This window comes from Lissotriton helveticus, chromosome 5_1 (genome assembly GCF_964261635.1).
Source record: "Lissotriton helveticus chromosome 5_1, aLisHel1.1, whole genome shotgun sequence".
Classification (NCBI taxonomy): domain Eukaryota; kingdom Metazoa; phylum Chordata; class Amphibia; order Caudata; family Salamandridae; genus Lissotriton; species Lissotriton helveticus.
In genome coordinates, this window is record NC_136065.1 from 480,588,894 (window position 1) to 480,612,871 (window position 23,978).

Genomic DNA, 23,978 nt, shown 5'->3' on the forward strand with positions numbered 1-23,978 from the left:
ACTAAATGTTCGAATAATATAGTTAAGCCAAGGGATGCAGGAACATTTGTCCATATGAAGACAGTCTAAAATAATTTTCCTTGTGAAACCAGTCTGTTCCTTAATCCATATAGATCTCCATACTAACAGGGGTCTTAATCTGATCAAGTCAGATAGATGTTCTAGACCAACCTCCTGATGGATCAGCTTTGTTGAGGCAGAAGATGGTAAACACAGGAGTTTTTTTTACAAATTTGTTTTCCTCAACCTGGAGCATGTTGTTATTACAATGGCCCCAAACTCCTGAGCCATATAGGGCCAGAGCAACACATTTATGGCGGTATAAGTACAACATGTCTGGTATCCGTCTTGAGCCTAACTTGGATGCGAACTTAAATATGCCAAAAGAACACTTGGCCATTTTGGCTCTTACATTAATCATTTCAGGTGTCCACATCCCCCCTCTGTTAAAGGTGATACCTAAATAACAAAATTTGTCCACCACTTTTATAGTTTGGTCCATAACTGTAAAGGGCCTTAAGTTTTTAATTTTCTTCCCACAGGGCATTATAAAAGTTTTTGAATTATTAATTTTTAATTTTCTCCCATTAATAAAATCTGCAAATTTATTCATAAGTTTTTGCAACCCAAGAGGTGTTTGTGAGAGCAGAACCGCGTCATCCGCGTAAAGCAATATTGGGATGGAAAGGCCATCAGCAGTCGGTGCATCTGCACTGATGGTCCGTAGTTCCGACTCAATTGCGTTTATAAAAAGGGAGAAAAGAAGAGGTGCAAGGACACATCCCTGCCTAATTCCAGAACCTACTTTGATACTGGGTGTACACTCCCCCGATTGCCCGTAGCGTATCTTAGCCGTCAGATTCCTATAAAGTTGGGCCAAAAAATAGATAATATCCTTTGGAGCACCCATGTCCAACAAGGTTGACCACAGAAGACCATGATCAACCAGGTCGAAGGCACTGGTCAGGTCGGCAAAACAAAGAAACAACGAGCCTTGTTTAGCCCTTGTATATTTGCATATAATAAGATCTAAATTAATGCATTGTTCTATGGTGCCTAACCCCTTGCGGAATCCATACTGAGAATCCGCAAGGATCCCTTTATCTTCTACCCATTCCTCCAGACGACTCAGTAATACCCTACTCATAATTTTTAGGGAAGCAGTGAGGAGAGAAATCGGGCGGTAGTTTTTTGCCTCACCCCTCTCCCCTTTTTTATACACCGGGATAATGATTGATTCCCCCCAGATCTGTGGGGCCGCAATCGTTGCAGCTGCATTAAAAACCTTTGTTAACAATGGACTCCAGATAGAAACCTCGGCTTTATAAAGGTCAACGGGTACCCCATCAGGGCCCGGCGCCTTTCCCCCCTTACTGGCCCGGATGGCGGCATCCACCTCAGAGACTGTGATATTAAGAGGTAGGGGGATAAAAGCCACGGTCTCCCTATCACCCTCTACAACTAGTCCTTCAGGGTTAAAAATGCTAGTAAAATGAGCCACCCATTGTTCCTCAGACACCTGAGCAGACATTACCGGGGCTTCTTCATTTTGGAGGAAGGGACTATTGACAGTGGACCAGAAAAGCTTTGCATCCTTAAGATCCACTGCCTTAGTCAAGTTGTTCCAGGCCTCTTCCCTTAGTTCCTGTTTTCTATCCCTCAGATGAATAGAGTATTCCCTTCTAAGGGTTTTAACTGCTTCCTTATCCCTGGGTTTACCCTTAAGAGCAGCTTTGAGTTTTTGTAAGGAGTTAGTACATTCCCTGTTAAACCATCCCCCGTTAATCCTAGGGCCCTTTGGTTTTCTTCCAGTTAAAATTTGTGCAATGTTTTTATTAATGATATCGAAGCTAGCTAGAATATCAGCATTATCCCTTTCGGGTTCAAGGCAGCATTCCCCCTCGTCTATACAGGCAGACACAATGGTACATAGTAAACGTTCCTCATTTTGCCTACCCCATTTAATTCTAGGGCCATTAGGTCTATGTGGAACTACATCTGTCACTGCACCATGTGACGCCTTTACTTTATCCCCCCATAAGGAGAGATACATAGTTAGACAGTTATGATCGCTTAAGGCTGGGTCTACTATTACGGGTAAGGAACACAAAGCTGTAATACTGGAGGAGGCAATGAGGTAGTCGATAACCGTGGCACAATTCCTACCAATAAAGGTCGGTACCGAGTTACCCTCACTGTCTACGCCAGGTAACATAATGCATAGATCCATTTTAAGCATAAGAGTGTTTAGAGATTCCCCATAAACAGAATGTAGAAAATGGGTCTGATCTTCCCCCACCTCTCCCCCATACCCACACACCCCTTTGCCAGCAAATGGGCACATGTGAATGTTGAAATCTCAGCCCCACAGAATATCAAAAGACACATCACTGCGCCCATGTAGCCTTTCCACCTCCGCTTCTAGTTCATCAACCATATATGTTTTTGAATGGTTAAAGACATTGTTATAATGGTTTATTACTAAAACATTTCGCCCATTCCTGTGTTGTAACCACAACAGCTGGGAGTGCAGACCAACAATCCGGTGGGTTTTCACTCGAACTGGTAACCTCACAGAGAGCAATATCACCATCCCACCACTGGCTCTCCCCATGTTGGATGGCTGAGCATGGCAATTATAGGCAACATACCCATCAAGATAGACATCTACGGCCGCCCAAGTCTCCTGGAGACACAAGATGTCAAATTGGGTTATAAATTCTAACCATCCTAGACAATCTATCTTATTATTCCACCCAGCAATATTCCAACTCGCCATCTTATATCCCCGTTCTGTTAAACTAACAGCCTCCCTAGATGGTGGGGGTAGGGTATGAATGTGAATTACTTCCCCTGGCACGGGGTCTTCAGACAGTCGGGTCGGAGTTGTACTTCCATTAGCCGGGGTAGGAATATCTGAGTTACAATGAAGCTGCCCAGAATTACATGTATTACCCCCAAAGCTACAAGTAGCATTGTAGCCATTGAGTGGGTTAATATCAGTTGAGCCTTTTTCCCCCGTGCCTGCACCCATATCTCCCCCTGTGTCTCCACAGAATTCCTTACCCCCCTCCCCTGTGGCTCGATGGCATCAATCGCAGTCTTCCAGACCACTAAACACGTCAAACCTGTTGGTGGTGTCTAGGGGTGTAAAAGGTTTAAGATGATCCATTCTCCTGTGTGTTAGGGAGTTGTACCTTGGTCCTACAGTATTCCACCCATACGGATCTACAACTATGGGAGGTTGCTTGTCGTTAAAAATAGATCCATTTTTGTAGACAGGTGGACGATATGGGTTTGAGAGCATTTGCCTCAATAAGGGGGGGGGAGGAGCTTGCCTTGATGGATGATTGGGTGGAAACACCACTGAGCGAGGGTAAAAATATGTTAGGGGACGAGGGGTAATAGATTTACTACCGTGGTCAGAATGCCAGTTAAGTATAAAATGGACAGCATTCTGATCTCTAAAATTAATGACCACTATGTCTCCCTCAATATCTTTGGATCTTCCTCCCAGCCAAGGAAGGCGGCGGACATGGACAATTTCTCCATTGATATTTTTTACAATAGGTCTGTGTAGACTTAACCAGTGCGATATTTTATTTTTCAGCTGGGCAAAGCCCTCCCGTTTGTTTTTCTCTAGCTCTGGTACCCCAGTAAGAACTACTACAAAGGGTACAGCTTCTGGTGGGAGTTCTGGAAGGGGGCCCTTATTATAGTTACCTCGAGCCGGCCACTCGTTTCCTCTAACTCTCGTCTTAATCCCTGGAGCTTGACCAAGGTTATTCGGCTGTCCATTAAACGTTACAGCCGGGGACAATGTGGGTTTACTTTTAAGTACAACAGGGTTACTCCCTGGTGTGCTTCCACTCATATTATTTGAAGATTGAGGCAAGATGGTAGTCTGAACAGGGGTTGGTATAGTAGTTATAGCGGGAATTCCTGGTGAGGTAAGTAAAATCGGAGTTGGTATAAGGGGATTAGGCATCACTTTATTAATCCCTATCTTGATTACCAGTTCATGTTCTATCTTCTCAAGTCTATTTTCTAGTTTATTGAGTCTGTCTACGATAGCCAGAGTATGGGTCCTCAATATAGACTCTATACTATCGATCAGGGCACCATTTAGTGGTTCCTGTAGCGTCACAACTGCGGGGGGACTGTCGGCGGTGGAGATAACAGGGTCTATAAGGGGGGTTACGCATGAATGCGTAGGTGATATAACTATCCTTCCTTTTTCTGTTACTTTAACCCGTTCTCCCCTAATACTGTCGTCCTTTTTGATGCCAAAGTCTGCATGATTAATTTTCCTCTTTGGGAGGTCGGATTTTTTACGCCTTTTTGTCGGAGGAGGGCCATAAATTTTAACTGGTGTGACTTTTTTCCCCCTACTTTGAACTGCTTTAGATAGTTTAGGAATAGGGGTAATTTGTGCATTGGTTATAACAATAGATTTAGTTATACTAGGAGTGGTAGCAATAGTTGGCAATTTACCAGTAGTGCCTAAGGGTTCAAATTCACTCGTAGATGTTCCCTCTCTAAATATTAGAGGGATGCTGTCCTGCGAGGGGGTACAGATATTTTCTGTAAGAGTTCCGTCCCCCGTGGAGCTAATTAACACTGGTGAACCCGGGAATGGTCTATTCTTTAGGCTTTCAACCGACCGCCGTCGCTCAGCCCGAAGTTCTTCAAGGGTGGCGGTGGTAGGAGAATCCAAAAGAGTTTTCTTAAAGTAATTATCTAATTTCCCATTTATCAAACTCACAGGTTTCTCAGGGCCAACCAAATCCGGGGTTAGTATTTCAGTTGACATAATGATTGATAATATAGTATAACCCCGCAAGCACTTACACAAGAGTCCTAGGTAGTTTAGTAATCGACCAGGGATTATGGCCCAGTCCAGTCTCTTTAGGCCTCTGACGGCCGCAGACGGTCCCGCCCTTGTCCCGGGCTTCTCCCGGCGAGCTCCCGCGCAGCGGTAAGCACACGTTAATAAATAGCTATTACGATGATCACCCGGTCGTTGGGGGCGGGGCGGGGAGGGAGAGCAGCCCAGGTGGAACGGGCGGGGTTACTGGGACTCCTGGGAAACGTAGTCCCAGCCCTCTTGCTCGCAGCCCTCAGCCCCTGTCTTACCCCAGCAGCAGCTAACAGCCCACAAAGGAAAGGAAACTATCCCTTTGCGAAGCGGGACCCGCGCAGCGGGTTCCGCGAGGCGTTGGAGGAGAGGCAAAGAATCCACGGGCAATCCGGTCAGCAAGGCAGGTTTATCAAGGTGTCCCACGAAGTGCAGTGAAAGCCGGTATTTGATCACCCGGTCGTTGGGGGCGGGGCGGGGAGGGAGAGCAGCCCAGGTGGAACGGGCAGGGTTACTGGGACTCCTGGGAAACGTAGTCCCAGCCCTCTTGCTCGCAGCCCTCAGCCCCTGTCTTACCCCAGCAGCAGCTAACAGCCCACAAAGGAAAGGAAAGTGCCCCTCTGCGAAGCGGGACCCGCGCAGCGGGTTCCGCGAGGCGTTGGAGGAGAGGCAAAGAATCCACGGGCAATCCGGTCAGCAAGGCAGGTTTATCAAGGTGTGCAGCATACAAATTATGTAATTAGTCAAATGAAAAAACAAGTTTCAAGAAAAGTTAAAGCTGAATACAACATGCAAACATTGATAGTCTCAAAAGTATTTAAAGGGATCTGTTAAGTTCCTTTTGAAAATCAAAGTTCTTTTCCAAGTATTTTAACAATTCTCAAAAATGGATAGTTATGATGTGTTTCGAAGTAATGGGGACTGTTTAGATTTAGATAAATATATGCACTTCAAAATCATTGCAATATATATTCATTAAATGTTGCAGTGCACACCACTGTATCCCTAAATCTGAGGTGAAACTTTGCAATAAGTGACTTTCAGTGATTAAGCCCCTGATTACAATTGGCCCAGTTAATTCTTATATGTGCGGTGACAATAGATTTACAGGGTTGGTCCCAAGCACCACAATCTCCCTTAGGTCAATTTCAGAAGGGAAACCTGTTGAAATTTACAAGGCGGAAAATGGAGATTTGGTGAGGAAAGCACCAAAAGCTGCAGGTTATGCCACATTCAGCTGGGCCACATTTTTTAGGGTTAACTTTCTGTATTCATTCTAAACAAAACCACCCATCTGCATAACAAGTCCGGCAGGGACGACTGCAAACATTTTCTATGAAAAGGCGAAAGAACAAAGCACATTAAACCGCAATATCCAGGTTTAAGATGACGGTATGAAGGAAAACAACACAGTGCTGAAATGCACTAAAATCCCCCTTTCTTGGTATCTCGGACCATTCTTTGTTTGTGAATGACCTCTCCACCTTGGCCTTCCTTCGGAGCCGACCAGCCATGCAGGTTTGAGAGAGGTCCAATTTAATAGCATTATAAATATTGAAGTTTACCATCTATCATCCTGTTTGAGGAGGAACCATTTTTCCAAGGAAGTCAAAGGTCGATATGTTGCCGGTTGCATTCGTATGAGAGTTACCCAGTGCCTCACTATAAAAGTACCACAGCCTCTCGGTTACGGGGAAGCCATAATCTTGTTTGAGTTTTTGGGAGGTAAAAGAGATCCATCAGTTGCTTATAGCCAGATTTTTGCCATTCAGCAAATTGCATGCTGGCCACACCCGGCGTGAAGTTGGGGTTCCCTATAACAGGAGAGAGAGGCAAGGGGAAAGAGGACAAACCTGTCTTAATCATATATAAGGCTCCCTGTTTCCCGTTTTTATGGATTTTTACAGATAAATACAGACAGAAAACAATGTGGTTTCTGTCTGGATTTATTTTTAAAAGTGGATAAATACAGAAAATTTTGCTGATTTTACCTGACTTTCTGTGCTGTCTTTCATGAATTAAAGGCCAGCAGCTGAGCAGATGGACAGCATGGGAAATTCAAAAACAGGATGAAATTTCTTTAAATAACAGCATATGGCAATATACACTTATGGTATAATGCTAGTATTTACCAGTGGATGCATTGTCGTGTAATATATGGCAGCTTAAATAGCTAAAACACAACAGACATCAAAGAATGGGTGCACATCTACCAGTTAAATAGATATGGAAATGTACAGTTTTACAACTTAATTTATGCGCAAAACACAAAATAAATATGGATAAATACAGATAAAATGGCCAAAATATAAATATAGATAAATACAGACGGAAATGGCAAAAAATAAATACCACAAAACCGGGAGCCCTAATCATAAACAACCGAATCCGAGGAGGCCAGCGTGACTCATGTAACTGGGAAATAACCTAGCCAACATGTCTGGGATGCTTTCCACATATGATAACAGACTATCATTTGCCCCATAAAGTACCATGCCTTTTCAGAGACTGCTCTTCCTGATTCCACCATATAGCGAAGCTGGGAGGCATGGTCGTAATTAGCAATATGGGAAAATCCAAGGCCACCCTGTGCCGTTTGGCCCTACATTGTATGTTTAGGTAGCCTACCTTTTTAACCCCACCCCAACCTTTCAAGCAGATAAAGGCATTGATTGAACCTTGAAGAACCCTCTGTATCCTGCTTGGCGGTCTTAGGTGAAGAGATTGGGCCAGATATAAAGATTTAGGTAGGGCGTCATTTTGACTGGGGCTATGCTGCCAAGCCATGATAAATTTCCACTTTGCCACTTGTGGAGTTCGGTTTCCATTGATTGCAGCAGTTCTACGTAGTTTGCCAGGTTTGTATCTTCCAATGAGGGGGAGATTTTTACCCCCATATAGTCAATGGAATTCTCTACCAAAATCAGCGGTAATTGTGACCATACTACACTGTTTGACTCTAGAGCGATATGTTCAGAAGGTGGGATTTCTGATGACGGATCTTGAATCCAGACACTTCTTTGAATTCGTATAGTGGTACTAAGATGGGGGGAAAGAACGGACTGGGTTCATAAGTGTTAAAAGGACATCATCATACAGACATATTTTGTGTGTCCCACTGCCAAATAGTGGCATAATGGTTAGAAATAAGGGCAGCAACCACTTGGCAGGCCAAGGAGAGCCCCTTGGAAGCAGGAACTGACCACTTCATAATATCTAAAGGCAGAATTTTCATGAGCATCCATGTAATAGTTACATTTAACTGAAGAGGGAGCAAGTGGGAGGGAAAGATTGGCTCCTTTGAAAACTGAGGCCAACAGGGTTAGAAATATTGCGATTTGTAGAACACATGGCTCACCTGAGAGTGTAACATGGCGCTAAAGCAGAATCTGTATGGGGCGAGCTAGGGATGGGGCAAGCTGAAGAGCCAGATCTTCATTTTCTTGTAGAGTTCAAAAACTAAGGAGGAAGCTCTGATGTGCAGGGCCAGATTATGCTGGGGTTTAGTAACAAGCTAGGAGAAGGCATAACCGCCGGATCTGGTTCTGCATATGAGGGGAGCGTGCAAGTAGGATTCCGGCTGAGCAGAGGTGTCTGGTAGGTTTGTGGAAGTTTACGCAGTTTGAGGTACATGGTGCCAAAGTTGTGTAGGAGTGCGTGAGGAGTTTGTAGAGTGCTCGTTTTTGGCCTGGGAGCTAATGGAGGTCTTGGAGGGGTGGAGTGATGTGGGCACAGGATGGGAGGCTGAGCCGGGGCACATGGTCTGTAACAACGTTTAAGGTGGGGGGGGGGAGAGAGAAGATGAGGTTGGCAGGAGAGGAAGTGTTTAAAATAGGTAATACTAAGTGTAGGTATTTTCTGTCTTGAAGTAATTGCTTTCTTGATCATGATTAGACAGTACTATAGCTCCAACAATAAAATAAGGGTGGCATTCGATTTGTATGCCCTAGGTATTGGGCCCAATTAACAGTCTACCACAACACAGCACATAGTACTTTGTCTAGTACCAGTATTTTTTCCCCACACTGTAATTAGTCCCGTTTGTCCAAAACATTTTCATAGTTCTCCTGTTAGATGGCACTCATTAATCACACCTCTTTCCAGAATTACTTTGTCATGCAACTACTGAACATCCCCCACCCCAATAAGTGATACTCAACCTCCATATGCTTTGGACAAGAATCTATAGATATACATTAACCATGCTATCTATATACACTGGCTTCAGTTATTCTTTATGCACTGTGGCAATACAATTTCATTAAAGGTTTTACTATTTTACAAATAGGATTCCTGGGTTTGTTCCATGTTTGAGTGTCAAGTCTTTACTGCCATTGACGTTCTTGTACTTAAATGCCAGACATAGTTGAAGTGACTTCGCCCTCCTTTCACAACCAATGGCAGCATTGGCTGCGCGTTTGATACACACCTAGCTGTTCAGCATCTAGATAGTTGCTGCCCAGTGTCTACGTGTGGGGGGGGAAAAAGAGTAAACTAAATAAAATAAAGAAACAGGGTCTCTAGAGTGCTGCTGACTTTTTGATCCTGCTACTGCAGTCATGACCCCTTAGACACTGAGTAGCAAGGGCAATGCTATGGGTACCACATAGTAAACAATAGCAACAGTGAGAAGCAGCTCGCAACTTATTTTTCGGCTATAGGCAATACCCCAATACTTCTTGTTAGATTGCGGTAAAGCGTCAGTTTCTTTAAATGCTAGTTCTACCTTTTCTTATTTTTACGAAAAGCAGCCCCCTCAGAGCAGGCATTAAATAAACATGCTCCTAGAAGAAAGTTCAAAAGATTGGACATGCCACACATCAGACCCAGATAAGATGGTTATAAAGTTCATAGCTCAGTGGTTTGAAACACTAGCTGTCAAAACTCAGTCTTCGGGTGCTGCAATAAGGAACAAAGTTCCTAGTCATTAGTATGATGCCACCCCCTACCCTACTACGAAACTGTTGTGAAGCGGTCCGTTGTATAAAGAACCATTACTTTTGTTTTTATTTATTTTATTATTGTTGTTTTTTACCACTTTAATGTGTTTTGAGTTGGATACTTCTAGATCAGGTCAAGCTGGCCTAGCGCACCTCTAAAATGGCTCTTGTGGGGGCTCTCTGATGTATATGGACAGATCAGATCCACCCAGGACAGGGTATAAGAGAGAGGTGGGGTGCTTTATACAAACAGAATTTAGGTGCCTGTCACTGCCACTTCATCATACTTCTGAAAAATAAAACTACTGATGCAGACTGGATATACCCCGCCAGTGTCTCCTAGGCTAGGCAGGTCTCTCCTTTCTTCATTCCCCAGGTTGCCCTGAGATCATGAAAGTGTGTATATCAATTTTTTCTACTTTCTGACTCAGATTAAAAAGAAAGCCATTTGGGATATTTTGTATACTTCTCCTTGTCAAACTACAGTTGTCTTACCTAACTGCCAGCAGAAAGCTGAAAAAGTAGTCCCACAAATCTATGGTAGCCATTCCAACTCCCATAAATAGGATGCATCTTTTCTCCGCTCGTTATTCCATTTTTCCTATTTTCGATTTTTTTTTAGTAGGAAAATACTACAATTTTAACACAATAGCGGACAGGCTATGAATAGGAGGGAATAAATGTGATTCTAAACCGTATTGTTTTCCTCCAAATATGTGTTGTGCACCAAATAAGGAAGCATAAATGAGGTGAAATGTGCCAAATTCATGGAGTAGCGACGACAAGGTGTTGTTATTTACAGTTTAGTTTCAGGAGGGATATTTAGATCAACAATGTGTATTGCCTAAAGTGCCAAACTTGTAATATTTTATTAAAAATATATATTTTTAAAGTTGTTGCCAACAGATGATTTGTCGCTAGTGCTAATACAGATGCCATGCTGTAGCGTATTCCAGAATATGTCTCAATTCACGAGGTAAACTCAAACTATCATACTGGAAGTAACAGAGCAGAGGGACCAGTTCCAAACATGGCAAAATTTTAGAGCACGCAAGTGGGAGATTTAAATAAATGTAAAAAAATTGCCGGAAGAATGCATTTTCCCTATTGACTTAGATTGAAGCAGGGGCAACCTGCCTGAATCGGGTCTCTGTATGGTGACAAACAATCAGCATTTCATTTTTTTGCAATATAACTCCTTCGATGCTCATGACGATCTCAGCTCGTCATGAGCAACGGTGCTGGTGTGCTCATGACGAGCTGAGCTCGTCATGACCATTAGAACGCTCGCATGCTGGGCTAATTCCCCGGCTGAGCGAGCATTCTATGAAAATGGGTGTGGTCATGACGAACTCAGCTCGTCATGAGCACACGAGCACTGTGCTCAGCCGCGTAGCTAGTGGGGTGCGGGGGGGGGGTGCGGGGGGGTCCGCCCCAGGCGGCATGATTTTGGGGGCGACAGCCTTTATAATTTATTTGGGGAAACTCAGAGTCAGTGTCCACAAATAAATTATAAAGGCCGCCGCCACTGGGGCCCGCGCGCGGCCCCCGTGTGAAGGAGCAAGCACGCTTGATTGTAACTCGTGCATGCGTGACATATTCTGTTAAATTATGGGTCTCGTCCCAGGGCCGTCAATCTTGTAGCGCGCGAAAGCGCTACCAATGACGGCCCTGGGCATAATGTTTTGTCAGCCCTTGCGTTGCGCTGAAAAGTAGCGCGGCCTTGACGCATCACGCACCAGGTGCTCGCCTCTTTTCCGGCCCAGGCAGCACAAGGATTTTGCTGCAGGGTGATTTTCTGCTCACAGCGGTTCGTGTCGGGTCCATCAGCTGGAGGAGAGAAGGTGTTATCAGGTGAGCCGCCCATGACTTTCATGCCACGGTCTCCCTCCGATTTCCATTCAGAGCCTCTGAAGTAAAAGAATTCTACTTTTAAATACTAAGCAAGAGCTAAGACACAAGCCACCAATCACTAGCAGCTTAAAGACATCACCACACCATACTTCAGACAACTCTTGCGTTGTCATTTAGCAAGTACACAGTTAGACCCAGGCACGCCGGCACAGGTAACAGCGGTAGGGTGGGGTGGTGGGGAAGTGGATAGACCGTGGAATAGGGAAATTTAAATAAACTAATAAATAAAACCACGTGACCTGCCTGCGCTTGCCGCATCGCCAAGTCGGCGAAGCAGCAAGAGTAAGGTACGTGTTTTGTTTTGTATCTTACGGTCTGTCCCTTTCCCCTCTCACAGCCCCACCCCACCTCTGTTACCTGTGCCAGCAGTGCCTGTTTAGACCGCAATGCTTGTGTTTTTGGCATGTTTTGGCAGCAACTGCCCATGTAGCAGCACCATTCTGCATGAAGCCGCCAGTTTCTGCTGAATGAGCTGCACCACTGCATCATCTTAAGAGCAGAAGGAGTTTCACTTATAGAGTGAGTGGTAATTTGCCAGTGCCCTCTTTAATATTTGAGAAAGTGATACTTATATATAGGTGTTGTGTCTGAGCGTGCCTAGGGATTAGGGCATCATGTTATGAGAAGTACTTTATCTGCTCGTGTTCCAGTTATTAAAGTTTGTAGAACTGCCTGTGAGCATGCCCTAATGATTAATGTCTCATGCAAATGAAATCGCCTTCTTACAATTTTAGTTTTCATTCATGCTTGACGGTCATTGTCAAAAAAGCTACTTTTTCAAAAGAATTAGTCAAATTTTGTGTTGCGAGATAGATGTGTTATTTTTTATCTCAGTTTGCAAGGTCAGACGCCTTGGGTAATGTTGTAGGTTATGGCTGACCATGCTTGAATGAATGGAAGTGGTAATTTCTCAATGCACAGAAAGAGACCGAAACAGCTTACCTTTGGTCTTTTTGGAGCTGTTCGGTTTGACTGCCCTAGCTGCATTGTGATATGAGCCCTGATACTCCTTGTACAAGTAGTGCGTCTCACATGCCGAGTGTACTTAACTTGTGCGTAGCCTCTTTAAAGGAGCCCAAGGATTAAGTTGATGCATGCTGATACTATATATACACACAAGTATTCATTCAGGCACACCACTGTCCTGTCCTTTTGTATGGGTGCTTTCTCTGAACATTTCCTGGTGACTAATATCTTATATTTATAAGGAGTCATCTCTAAGCACGTATTAGTGACACATGGATAATGTTATAAAAGGAAACCTTCATGGGGTTGTCTTTCAACATGTACTCATTCATGTTTCATTAGTGTTTCATGTTCTATGAGGGTTTTGCACTATTTTTTTGTCTGAACATGTGGTAGTAATTGCTGTAATATGATTTAAGATGGGGCTTGTATTGTTTTGATTGATGAAAGTGTGCCTTATATTCGTTTTTTAAACCCTGCATCCCCACACCCCGGTGTAATTTCCACATTGCAGCTGAAGTACCTCCCAGCAATTCCATTTGGAGAGAGCCCCTTTCCCGCTAGTTGAATCTCTGTAGTTCTGACCTCCTTACAAATATACTGGAGAGCCTTTACTATGTCAAACTTTTATTGCAGTGACAACTCCACTTACTAGCCCAAACCCACGGCAGTGTTACTTTTGTGCTATCATATTTAACGAAATGCACTTCTATTTGTGCGACTCTACTAATAAATAACTAGTATTTTCAATGACTGTTTATGATGAAGTTCAAAACCATTTTTTTTATAAGAGACTAAGTACTGAAACTGCTCCTTCTAGATTACTCTCCTTTAAAACCGGCGCAGACCAAACTCCATGCCTGTATTAGTAATTCACAACCACTATTGGTAGAAGCTGGGAGGACAGATTAGGCTGCAGTGGCAGCATTTTTTCCAAGGCCTGAATGACAAACCGAACAATACCTGGCATTGGTCGTAAATCGTCCTAAGCCAGTAACAACTCTGATTGTCCTTATTGTACAAATTGAAACTGACCAGCGGGCAAGACGTTTTCAAAGATGAGATTGTGTACTGCACTCTGTGTAGACTTCTCCAGCTTCTGAAACTGAAAATAGGCGGAGTGAACAACAAATACAGCTGGGGTAAGGTAGGTGGTCCTTAACCTCATGCAAAAAAGAAAAAACATCCTAAAAAAGGTCTGCTTCTTTGTCTTACCTGAAAGGACATTTTGTCACATAATGGCCAAAAGAACCGTGAAACGGGGTAGCCCACTCATTACCGACAGATCACCAGTGCTCCAAACTATGAATTTCACGTCTCTCATGTGCAAAACTGGCATTCCAATGATACACGTGAGAAATATTTGGGCTCGAAATTTGAGTGAGGTGAGATTAAAAATTCGAGTCCGAGACTTAAGCTCACACAATCACAGGGCTGCTGATACCATGGGCGGCAATCTGAGGGATAGCCCCGGGCGCCACAAGCTCTAGCTACGCCCCTGACTGTGCTGCATGACGAGCTGAGCTCGTCATGAGCACGGGGGCGCTGTGCGCGTCCCCCAGCACAGTGGGGGAATGTGCCCAGCAGCGAAGGTGTTAATAACATAGCACAAACAAAAACAAAGTTCTTAAATCTGTTTTTGTATACGCTTTGTAAAACTGCCAAAAGTTAATTGTCTGGGCCTATAGCACGCTCTAATCTCCCCCTACAAGAATGAATTATAAAGCGTTAAACTTTGATGTCGGAGGTAATTCATGCAGAGGGAGATTGGAGCGTGTGCAACAGGCATTGACATTTCACTTGTCCTGGTTTCCAACAGATCATTATTTAGCAATCCGAATTGGGTTTCTGCATGCAGGAATTAGGAGGCGGGAGACTGGCCTTGATATCGGTAGTCTCCCGTATGAATTGAGTGTTGACATGTAGCAGCTCAGCGATCGCAGGTTGTGATGTGGAATCTGTCGGATACTTTCCACAAGAGATACACTTAACACAAAAATTACGTGAGGTTGCCACAACGTGTGAAGTTAGTGAGAATAGTCCAGAGTACCGAAAATCATTGTTCGACTTGTCTGAGCTGCAGGATGGCTTCCTGGAATTGGAGAAGCCAATAAGTATCCCCGATTGAGATTTTTGTGTATATTACCATGTGAAGCTTTGGCATTTTACATTTTCCGTCTCTATGAACATGCTTCATTTTTGGGTCCTCAGTAGTTGTGAAACTATCAGTGCCATGCCACAGTGATATCCCAGTATTGCTTTTGCACAAAGAGTTCCATTTGGTTTGGCTATTTTTACGACTGACTCACTTGAGCAGGGTTGGATTGGGATCACAAACAGCATGCTAAAAAAAAGGGGCCCATATTTGCGGATAGTGCTTTTTTGCAAAACACCACTCCAGTGTTTTAAGTTTTATGAAAAGAAGGAGGGGGGTGGTTCTCTAAAAGAGGCATGTGTTCTTAACTTTACGGAGATAAAACAAAATGCAAATGTTGCCTGCACTCTTTGTGCACGGATTAGTTTACACTTGTGAACCACACCTCAATATAAGTGAGGTCACTTCTGCTCAGGTACTCCTGCCCCTTCTCAAACTGCATACATCAGTGAGCGACTTGGAATGACACGTCCACCCCATTGGTAAAAGGGAGGCAACAGAGTCCCATCAGCCTCCAAAAAGGCCACTCGGGCCCTCACTGGGCCACTGGTGGCATCTGAACGGCACAGGCAAAGCCCAAATTGGCTCCCATGCTGCCCAAAAAGCAGCCCACAGCTGCAACCCACATAACAGCCCATTGCCAGAGTGCCCACCTTACAAATTCTACCCTGCACATGAGAGATCTACAGCTGTAATCTATAAGTTTTCATCAATAGGATCCTGGCTCCAGTATTTAGTTTGTGCGAGTGGGTGTAGGTGGTGGGCATCAGCGTTCATTTTTGCAGACCAGTGCGTATTTTTAACTAGTATACTTTGACCCACAGCAAGAGAGAGAGGAAGAAAAGAAAGGTAGGACAACAGGAAACGTACGTAGGTCACAGTAAGAGACATGGAAACGGAATCAAGATTGCGCTGCTTTGGTATTCCACAAATCGACATTGTGCAGCAAGGTCATCGCACTTATTTTGTATTGAACACAGCCTGGACTTCACACCTACATGTTTCCTGAAATCAGGCATATTGTTATGTTGCCGCTCTGTATTATGATAATTTCCCCCAAAAATACTCTTTAGAGCAATGTAAACAGTAATAAGCTCAAAAATACTGATGTTCTATGATTGCTCCTTCTGAGACCAAATTCCATATGCAGTCCTATGGTTTATGCGAGCATCACATCCAAGCATCATGATTACTTGTGTGGAAAGATGCTTTTGGCCAAGAACTCTCTCCGTGTTTTCTTCTGCTATCAGCTGAAGAGGGTAAGATCAGTTTGCTTTCCAAACTCCTTAATTCCTGGCATTCCTCGAAGGATTTCATGTGCAGCAGGAATAGTGACAATGCAAGATGGCAATCTTCTCATGGAGTGAATTTCAGCAGCCAGAGAAGTGGTTCAAGATTGCATGTGATGTAGACAGGCCCTCAATGAAGTGCACAATTTTTGACCCCAATCGATAGAGAAAACCGCAGATGTTCGCAAGGGAGATGGTAATACACTACAAAGTAAGAAATGAAGTAAGGATTTTAATTGCTCCATTGATATATAGAATATTTCGAGGGACTAGGACATCATGAATTTTGAAAACCGAGGGTGTCAAATTATTGTATTAAGAATATTCCTAGTTTCTCTTGACTTCTGGAAACCAGAACCATGTTTTACAAAAGGAAATACAATATGCGACAGTTTTGGCAGCAGAAAAGTACCTGCAAAGGTCCACTGGATGACTGAATTTTATGCTCTGGCATATCTGATGTAGGAATGTAAAAATCTGACACAGCTGCCGCCAGGTAAACCATTGCACAGGAACCTGTAATCAAAAATATAAAGAAATGAAAGAGTGCATTACAGTTAATTTCTTTTTTAACAGGCAAATTGCATTAGACATGCTTTATACAGATATTCCACTGTTAATTCACTAATTCCTTAGGGCTTGGTAAAATTACGTTAGAAGTTTGATTTAAAGATCAAAGAAGATAAATGTCATTAATACTTGACCAATGCTGATGGAGTGTAAACTTTTTTTTTTTTAAACTCTTTATTGGCTTTTTATCATCTGGGTAGTACAGTTATTCGGTAAAGTGTCACATAGCATATACATGAACATTTGTCTTTGCAAATAGAAACTCCTCAGTACACCATATAGGCAACTTTGTGCAGGATTGACGTATAATGAGCATATCAGCCGTGAGTAGGCAAAGTCCATCAAGTTAACCCATTTCTCGTGCAGTGTCTCTGGTTGTAGTACATATGGAAATCAGTGTCATCAGAGAAAAGTTAAACAGTGACCCCTCACTCTCCCCCCCCCTCTCTCTGCTCTTGTGCCCCAGTATATAATAATGCATTCACTTTCCGAATTCATGGGCTAGCTTCTACGTCAGACAGTGCTGGCGGAGGGTCACATGGATTCCCCCGGTAATCATTCCATTTCCCCCATATTCTTGACCATTTTTTGGGACATCCCCTATGAATATATACCGCTCTTTCAGCCACCATTGCTGCATCCATGGCGTGTTCCCATTGTGTTCGTGTGGGTACTATTCCCGAGCCCCAGTTTTTGGCAATATTCCGCTTTGCGAGCGCCAACCCGTGTATTGCCCAAGTTTGTGATCCCCGATTGAGATCTGTGGGTTTCCAAATGTTTAATAAGCAGCACATGGGCTCTGGCTGAACCTCCACCTCACTCGCTTTGGATATGCAATTCAGCACACGCTCCCAATAGGTTTGTATTTTGGGACAGTCCCATATTATATGGAAGTACGTGCCAGTGAGTCCGCATCCTCTAAGGTATCCGGGATCTAATGTGTGACCTAATCTGTGTAATAGGGTGCGAGAATAGTATACGCGGTGTAGTATCTTGAGTTGCACTAATTTTAACCGGGACGGGAATGCTGCCTCCCTAGCCGATGCCAGCGCCTCCATCCAGTCTGAATCGTCTATATCCCCTAGTTCTACCTCCCACTTGCTACGGAGTACTACCCTGGGGTCTGGGAGATTATTTACCAGCTTACGTTTGCGATATCGCTTTCTTTTTTAAATGGTCGGTGAGAAGTCTATCCTCCAGGGTGGATGAGTCAGCCAGTTCCGTCCCTGGTGGGATAGCACTTTGGAGTGCGTGTCTGATTTGGGTGTAACGGTATCGCTCAGTTTCTGCCATACCGTATGTCTCCTGTAACGCTGCAAAGGTAATGACCTCTCCCGAGTCCAAAGTTCCCCTATTTTGGTAATGCCAATGAGGTCCCATTGCCTAAATCCCTTAGAGTTAGCCAGGGTGCCGAGGCGGCGCGTGTCCCAGAGCGGGGTAGCTAATGTGAGCACTCCCTCCCATTCCAAAGCCTTTTGCGCCGTGTGCCATATTTTCACCGTGTGGGCCGTAGGGCCTGTAAGTGTGTGTCGTCATTTGTTAGTGTAGAGAGCCTTCATCAGATGTTCTGGTTGTAGGATAGGTCTGTCGAGTCTACATGCTGGGTCATGCTGTGGAGTATGTAGCCATTGGTTAATAATCATTAGTTGTGCGGCCCAATAATACAGTTTTAAACTCGGTAGGGCTATTTCTCCGTCATACCAGCTACGGATCAGTTTAGAGTGCGCTATACGGGCCGGCTTCCCGTCCCAAAGCAGGGAGGAGAGTTCTGCGTCCATTGATTTAAAATAGGAGATCGGGACCGGGAATGGGGTGTTCTGTAGCGCATAAAGGAACCTGGGGAGAGCAAGCATTTTGAAGAGCGCTACCCGTCCCAATAGTGTTAGTGGGAGGGATTGCCAATGGGCTACATCCGATTTGAGCCTCTGCAGTGGTTTCAATAAATTTTCCTCTATAAAAATCGAGTAATAAGTGTAAACTTTTAAAGACTATTTCCTCTATCAATTCTCTTTATTAAATGAGATTTACGGTACTACTTTCAACAAAATATGCCAAATAGAATAATGACGAAAAACATGAGATCCTTAACTGCATCTTAAAAGCATGCAGAAATGTTCTGAAACGTAAAATGTGACAAACGTCGAAAAGAGAGCAGAGAAATAGTTGAATGTTCATAAAACGTAGACAAGTGTTTAAGAAATAAAATGTGGTTAACTTAGAAATGTGATGCGGATTACCTAACGTTATATAGGGAAAAGAATAGTTAGAATAGTGAATCAAAATAAATGTGATTAAAATGTTTAGTTTAAAGATGATTAATAGTAAGAGTTTTGCCACAATTAGAATTATGTGAATTAGAAACAAAGAGCAAAAGTGACCCTTAATAATCGGTTTAAAAATGTAAATGTGTGAAGCGTTTCGTATAGTAGTGCTTAATATTGACATGTGACATTTGAAAATAAGAATGAGTGAATATACAAAGAAAACTGAATTATATATGTGAATGTTTGTTTTATATTAATCCTAACGTAGTGAATAGTATTCACAAGTTCTCGTCTAGGTCTTCAAATAGTTTCTTTCCTTCATTCGAAAAGCTGAAACTAACTGAAGTCGTTTTTTAAGATGCACTGAGAAGTTTTCTGTGCGTTTCTTTGCAAGCTTCTGAACAAGGACCTTTTCTGATTCAGCAACACTTTTGACAAGAAAATGAATCAATACAATTGCAAACCCTGAGAACGTGTCTGGGAACTAAAAGACAGAGAACCAATGTGTTACCTAACTTCCAAGGAAAGGATGCAAAATTAGAAAATGGTTAAAATTGATGATTCGACAAATGGTTACTTGATGTTTCCGGATTTCATAGTGAAGTATTGATCACACCATGAGCAGCCCATTGTGGACAACCAGAAACAAACATAACGTATGATGGAATTGACACTTTGTAGGCGAAAACTGAGAACTTTTGGGAGCAGAATTGCCTACATGGAGGAGGAGTTGGGGCTGGCTATCATTTTCGACTTCCCTGCCTGGCCAGCTGTCGGATTGAACTTTGATCTTCCTTATGCCTATCCCATTTTGAACTGAACTTCCAAACTGACTCCACCTGTACTTTGTTGGCTGGTAAAGTGTGCAGGTATAACTCTCCGGCTGGAGAGTTATGGACTAAATCCTCTGCCTCCCGACATTCTAATCTCTGCATATTTGGCATCAATACTTGACAATGCCAACAGTGAAAAACAGATTTTCCCGCTTTACTTTCACCATTTACAGAAATGTTTCTTGCTTTCATGTTCGCTACTTTTTTCAACTTGCTTTAGGTCCTGCAAACCAGCACATAATTGTAGACAGCCTCAAATGAACAGTACAGATATAACTGTTGCAGTCTTGATGAAAAAAAACCTTAAATCTGCAAAATATATAAAGGCCCTGATCAGTCCCTACTCTCCCAAGAGAACCCTTCGATCATCCTCAAAAAATTTGCTGGTTGCCCCCAGATTCAAAAAGGCGAAATGGGGTGGAAGAGCCTTTTCCACTCTGGCGCCCAAATTGTGGAATAACCCCCCCCCCCCCCGAGCTCTCCAACCAACCTTCCCTGACCACGTTCCGGAAGCTTTTGAAGACTTGGCTCTTCTCTCAGGCCTATTATTAAACTTTTAAACTCCTGGTCACTCTTTGCCTGTTTATGTCATTTTATATATATTTTTTATGTTTTAGTCTGCGCCTTAATGCCCTTTGGGTTAAGTTTGCTCATTATAAATTATACTTCATTCATTCATAGATGTGGCTAGTAACACTAGACGTGAATAGTCTATATACTTGCATACCCCACTCCCTGGGTATAGAAGCCAGTAAACACTATCTAAAAAAGAGACAGGTGTCATACCTCAAACATACGGACATGTTATTAGACATGATGATTGCAAAAACAACAAGTGATGGACTGAATGTGGATCAATGTCACACACTCCCCCAGTCAAAAGATCTGGGCCCAAATCCATCGTTTTTTTGCACTCCACACCACCCTGGGTTAGACAATGGCGATATGCAAATCAGCTCTGACCCTGTTGCCCCATGGGAACAGTCCAGTCCGAACTACAAAAGCCATGTCCTTCCCAGAACGGAATCAAGCATCCGAGGACCGGACCGGTTTCGAGGTAACACCTCTCTTCAGCCCGGCTAGCTTGACTCCAAGTGGTGTGGAGTGCCTGGGACCCACGTCTGGGCATCCCCAGCGCACTTAGGGCGGCAATTGCAAAAACAACAAGTGATGGACTGAATGTGGATCAATGTCACACACTCCCCCAGTCAAAAGATCTGGGCCCAAATCCATCGTTTTTTTGCACTCCACACCACCCTGGGTTAGACAATGGCGATATGCAAATCAGCTCTGACCCTGTTGCCCCATGGGAACAGTCCAGTCCGAACTACAAAAGCCATGTCCTTCCCAGAACGGAATCAAGCATCCGAGGACCGGACCGGTTTCGAGGTAACACCTCTCTTCAGCCCGGCTAGCTTGACTCCAAGTGGTGTGGAGTGCCTGGGACCCACGTCTGGGCATCCCCAGCGCACTTAGGGCGGCAATTGCAAAAACAACAAGTGATGGACTGAATGTGGATCAATGTCACACACTCCCCCAGTCAAAAGATCTGGGCCCAAATCCATCGTTTTTTTGCACTCCACACCACCCTGGGTTAGACAATGGCAATATGCAAATCAGCTCTGACCCTGTTGCCCCATGGGAACAGTCCAGTCCGAACTACAAAAGCCATGTCCTTCCCAGAACGGAATCAAGCATCCGAGGACCGGACCGGTTTCGAGGTAACACCTCTCTTCAGCCCGGCTAGCTTGACTCCAAGTGGTGTGGAGTGCCTGGGACCCACGTCTGGGCATCCCCAGCGCACTTAGGGCGGCAATTGCAAAAACAACAAGTGATGGACTGAATGTGGATCAATGTCACACACTCCCCCAGTCAAAAGATCTGGGCCCAAATCCATCGTTTTTTTGCACTCCACACCACCCTGGGTTAGACAATGGCGATATGCAAATCAGCTCTGACCCTGTTGCCCCATGGGAACAGTCCAGTCCGAACTACAAAAGCCATGTCCTTCCCAGAACGGAATCAAGCATCCGAGGACCGGACCGGTTTCGAGGTAACACCTCTCTTCAGCCCGGCTAGCTTGACTCCAAGTGGTGTGGAGTGCCTGGGACCCACGTCTGGGCATCCCCAGCGCACTTAGGGCGGCAATTGCAAAAACAACAAGTGATGGACTGAATGTGGATCAATGTCACACACTCCCCCAGTCAAAAGATCTGGGCCCAAATCCATCGTTTTTTTGCACTCCACACCACCCTGGGTTAGACAATGGCGATATGCAAATCAGCTCTGACCCTGTTGCCCCATGGGAACAGTCCAGTCCGAACTACAAAAGCCATGTCCTTCCCAGAACGGAATCAAGCATCCGTGGACCGGACCGGTTTCGAGGTAACACCTCTCTTCAGCCCGGCTAGCTTGACTCCAAGTGGTGTGGAGTGCCTGGGACCCACGTCTGGGCATCCCCAGCGCACTTAGTTTTTTTTTGTAATTTTCACCCCGAGTGGGCTGGGGATGCTCAGACGTGAGTCCCAGGCTCTCCACACCACTGGAGTCAAGCTATCCAGGCTGAATGAAGGCTGATAGCCAGAAACCGGTCCTTGGATGCTTGATTCTGGTCTGGGAAAGACAGGGCTTGGCAGTTCGGACTGGACTTTTCCCATGAGGCAAAGGGTCAGAGCTGATTTGCATATAGCCAGTGTCTAACCCAGGGTGGTGTGGAGTGAAAAAAACGATGGATTTAGGCCCAGATCCTTGTACTGGGGTGAATGTATGACATTGTTCTACATTCTGTCCATCAACTGTGTTTTTTGTAATTTTCACCCCGAGTGGGCTGGGGATGCTCAGACGTGAGTCCCAGGCTCTCCACACCACTGGAGTCAAGCTATCCAGGCTGAATGAAGGCTGATAGCCAGAAACCGGTCCTTGGATGCTTGATTCTGGTCTGGGAAAGACAGGGCTTGGCAGTTCGGACTGGACTTTTCCCATGAGGCAAAGGGTCAGAGCTGATTTGCATATAGCCAGTGTCTAACCCAGGGTGGTGTGGAGTGAAAAAAACGATGGATTTAGGCCCAGATCCTTGTACTGGGGTGAATGTATGACATTGTTCTACATTCTGTCCATCAACTGTGTTTTTTGTAATTAGACATGATGATGGCATGTTTAAACAATAACTTTTTTCTATTCAATCACTCCATCTATCGTCAGACCCAGGGGACGGCAATGGGAACATGCTTCGCCCCCAGTTACGCGGGATTATTCCTGGGCTGGTGGGAGGAGCATGTGGCAAGTAAGATCTATGCCTTTTCCCATAACGTCGTCCTCTGGGCCAGATACATAGATGATATTTTTTGTATCTGGCGTGGCACAGAACAAGAAGCATGTGACTTCACCGAGACACTAAACAATAATGAGCTGAATCTCAAATTTACGTGCACAGTGGCTAAGAAGAAAATTGAATTCTTAGATGTGGAGATCTCTGTGAATGAAAAGAAATTAGAAAGCAGGCTATTCAGAAAGGAAACATCATGGAATAGCCTGCTTCATTCCAGCAGCTGCCACCCTAGGAATTTAGTCAACAGTATTCCGTATGGAGAACTGCTACGTGCAAAACGTAATTGTAGCACGGAAGCTGGGTTCCTAGAAGAGATGAAGGTCATGTCCACACGTTTTATGAAAAGAGGTTAACCAGAAAAGATTGTGAAAGGGGGATGTAAGAAAATCCTGCTGGTAGACAGAAAATAATTGCTAGTGGATAGAGAAGAGGAAGTAGATGTCAACGCTCCATTACGTTTCATTACAACGTTTAGCAGCCAAGCTTGGGAGGTGCGGCGTTGTTTGAAAAAGTTCTGGAGTGTGTTACAAACCGACAATACCCTAAAGAAATGGGTAGGCGATAATCCCAAAATCACCTATCGCAAATGTAAAGCTCTACGTGATCTGTTGTGTAGCAGTGAGGTGCAGGACAAACAGGACAAGACACCAATTAAAGGGTTCTATACCTGCAGAGCTTGTAAAGCCTGCAAGTATAGTAACAATATGAAACAAATTGAGCTGTCGACACATCAAAAACCATTTGTGATAGACAAACATCTATCATGCAAATCGGATTATTGTGTATATGCCCTGATCTGCCCCTGCCCAAAAATCTATATAGGCAGCACTATACATGAAGTCAAGAAGAGGGTCCTAGAGC

At 44.2% G+C, this 23,978-nt stretch overlaps 1 protein-coding gene across 1 annotated transcript in view; it reads right to left on the minus strand.

Moving 5' to 3' along the window:
* Window positions 1-23,978, minus strand: part of PPCS (phosphopantothenoylcysteine synthetase) — a 75,837-nt gene that overhangs the window by 19,731 nt on the left and 32,128 nt on the right. Inside the window, exon 2 of the mRNA XM_078640990.1 lies at window positions 16,535-16,638. Coding sequence (XP_078497116.1) covers window positions 16,535-16,638 — 104 coding nt within the window. The remainder of the gene's footprint in view (window positions 1-16,534; window positions 16,639-23,978) is intronic.